Consider the following 1,739-nt stretch of genomic DNA (forward strand, 5'->3'; position numbering starts at 1 on the left):
AACTTCCTGCTGCAGAGCAGGGATGACTCCTCGGCAGCCACTGGGCAGAGCCCCTTCTCCTCACGGCACAGGCAGCCAACGCCAACCAGAGCTCCAGCCATGGACATGAGGAAGGTCTCCTGGAAGATGAAAAGGGAGTGTATGCAGCAGGGACAGAGCCTATGGGAAATGGCTTTTATTTTGTTTACAGAAGTCTCCACTAACTTACTCTGTTTCCCTCCTTGGACAGGTCCTCCTGCCCAGAGGCAGCAAATGTCCAACAGCAGCTCCATCACCCACTTCCTACTCCTGACATTCACAGACACACGGGAGCTGCAGCTCTTGACCTTCTGGCTCTTCCTGGGCATCTACCTGGCTGCCCTCCTGGGAAACGGCCTCATCATCACCGCTATCGCCTGCGACCACCGCCTCCACACCCCCATGTACTTCTTCCTCCTCAACCTCTCCCTCCTCGACCTGGGCTGCATCTCCACCACTGTGCCCAAAGCCATGGCCAATTCCCTCTGGAATACCAGGGTTATCTCCTATGCAGGATGTGCTGCACAGGTCTTTTTCTTTTTCTTTTTCATTTCAGCAGAGTTTTTTCTTCTCACAGTCATGGCCTATGACCGTTACGTTGCCATCTGCCAACCCCTGCACTACGGGACCCTCCTGGGCAGCAGAGCTTGTGTCCGCATGGCAGCAGCTGTCTGGGGCAGTGGGTTTCTCTATTCTCTCCTGCACACGGCCAATACATTTTCACTGCCCCTCTGCCAGGGCAATGCCCTAGACCACTTCTTCTGTGAAGTCCCCCAGATCCTCAAGCTCTCCTGCTCAGACTCCTACCTCAGGGAAGTTGGGCTTCTTGTGGTTAGTGCCTGTTTAGCCTTTGCGTGTTTTGTTTTCATCGTGCTGTCCTATGTGCAAATCTTGAGGGCCGTACTGAGAATCCCCTCTGAGCAGGGACGGCACAAAGCCTTTTCCACGTGCCTCCCTCACCTGTCCATGGTCTCCTTGTTTGTCAGCACTGGCATATTTGCTTACCTGAAGCCCCCCTCCATTTCCTCCGCATCCCTGGACCTGTTGGTGTCATTTCTGTACTCTGTGGTGCCTCCAGCAGTGAACCCCCTCGTCTACAGCATGAGGAACCAGGAGCTCAAGGATGCCCTACGGAAACAGGCTCCATGGACAGTGTTTCACCATCGATAACCTGCCCCCACTTGCTTTACTCTGCTTCTCTTGAGGCTTGGTCCTACTGTGTCTGATCCGTGCACAACACTGTGTCAGGTGTGGCCTGTCAGATAATTGCTCTTCAATAACAAGGCATCTCCCAAGTGCAGTGCCTGAAGGATGGGCTATTCCTCCAAAGTTCCTGCCAAAAACATGTTGAAGGAATTGGTCTTTTAAGAAGTCTCTTCTCCTTGTGTTCTCAATATTTTCGGAGCTAAGCTCATGGTACTATTGGGTTGCACTGCACCAAATGTTCTGGATTTAAAAGCGCTCTTCTTCGTGTCCAATGGCATGGGAGATGGTCCATGAGCTCCCATTATCTTCTCAGTCTTCTTCACGTATGACAGGACTGACGGCATATGCCAGACATTCTGGAAATGCATTGGAAGTGGGAGGAGAGGCGGGATTAGGGACTCAACACGTGCCCTTGGGCTGGAACGGATAAAGACTCAGAAGGTGAAACAGCCTCAACTGTGAAGTCCAGCAAAATAAAGCCCTGAATCACTGTGTCCACGCACAAGGACTCTGCA

General features: G+C 52.4%; 1 protein-coding gene across 1 annotated transcript; it reads left to right on the forward strand.

The window, feature by feature from the left end:
* Positions 1–252: 252 nt before the first annotated feature.
* Positions 253–1,188, forward strand: LOC309684264 (olfactory receptor 14J1-like; the record flags this gene model as incomplete). Its single annotated transcript, XM_082500196.1, has 1 exon — positions 253–1,188. The coding sequence occupies one exon, from the start codon at positions 253–255 to the stop codon at positions 1,186–1,188; it is 936 nt and encodes a 311-aa protein (XP_082356322.1).
* Positions 1,189–1,739: the final 551 nt, after the last annotated feature.

This window comes from Vanellus vanellus, assembly GCF_965231255.1.
Source record: "Vanellus vanellus genome assembly, contig: HAP1_SCAFFOLD_45, whole genome shotgun sequence".
In the NCBI taxonomy this organism is placed as follows: Eukaryota; Metazoa; Chordata; class Aves; order Charadriiformes; family Charadriidae; genus Vanellus; species Vanellus vanellus.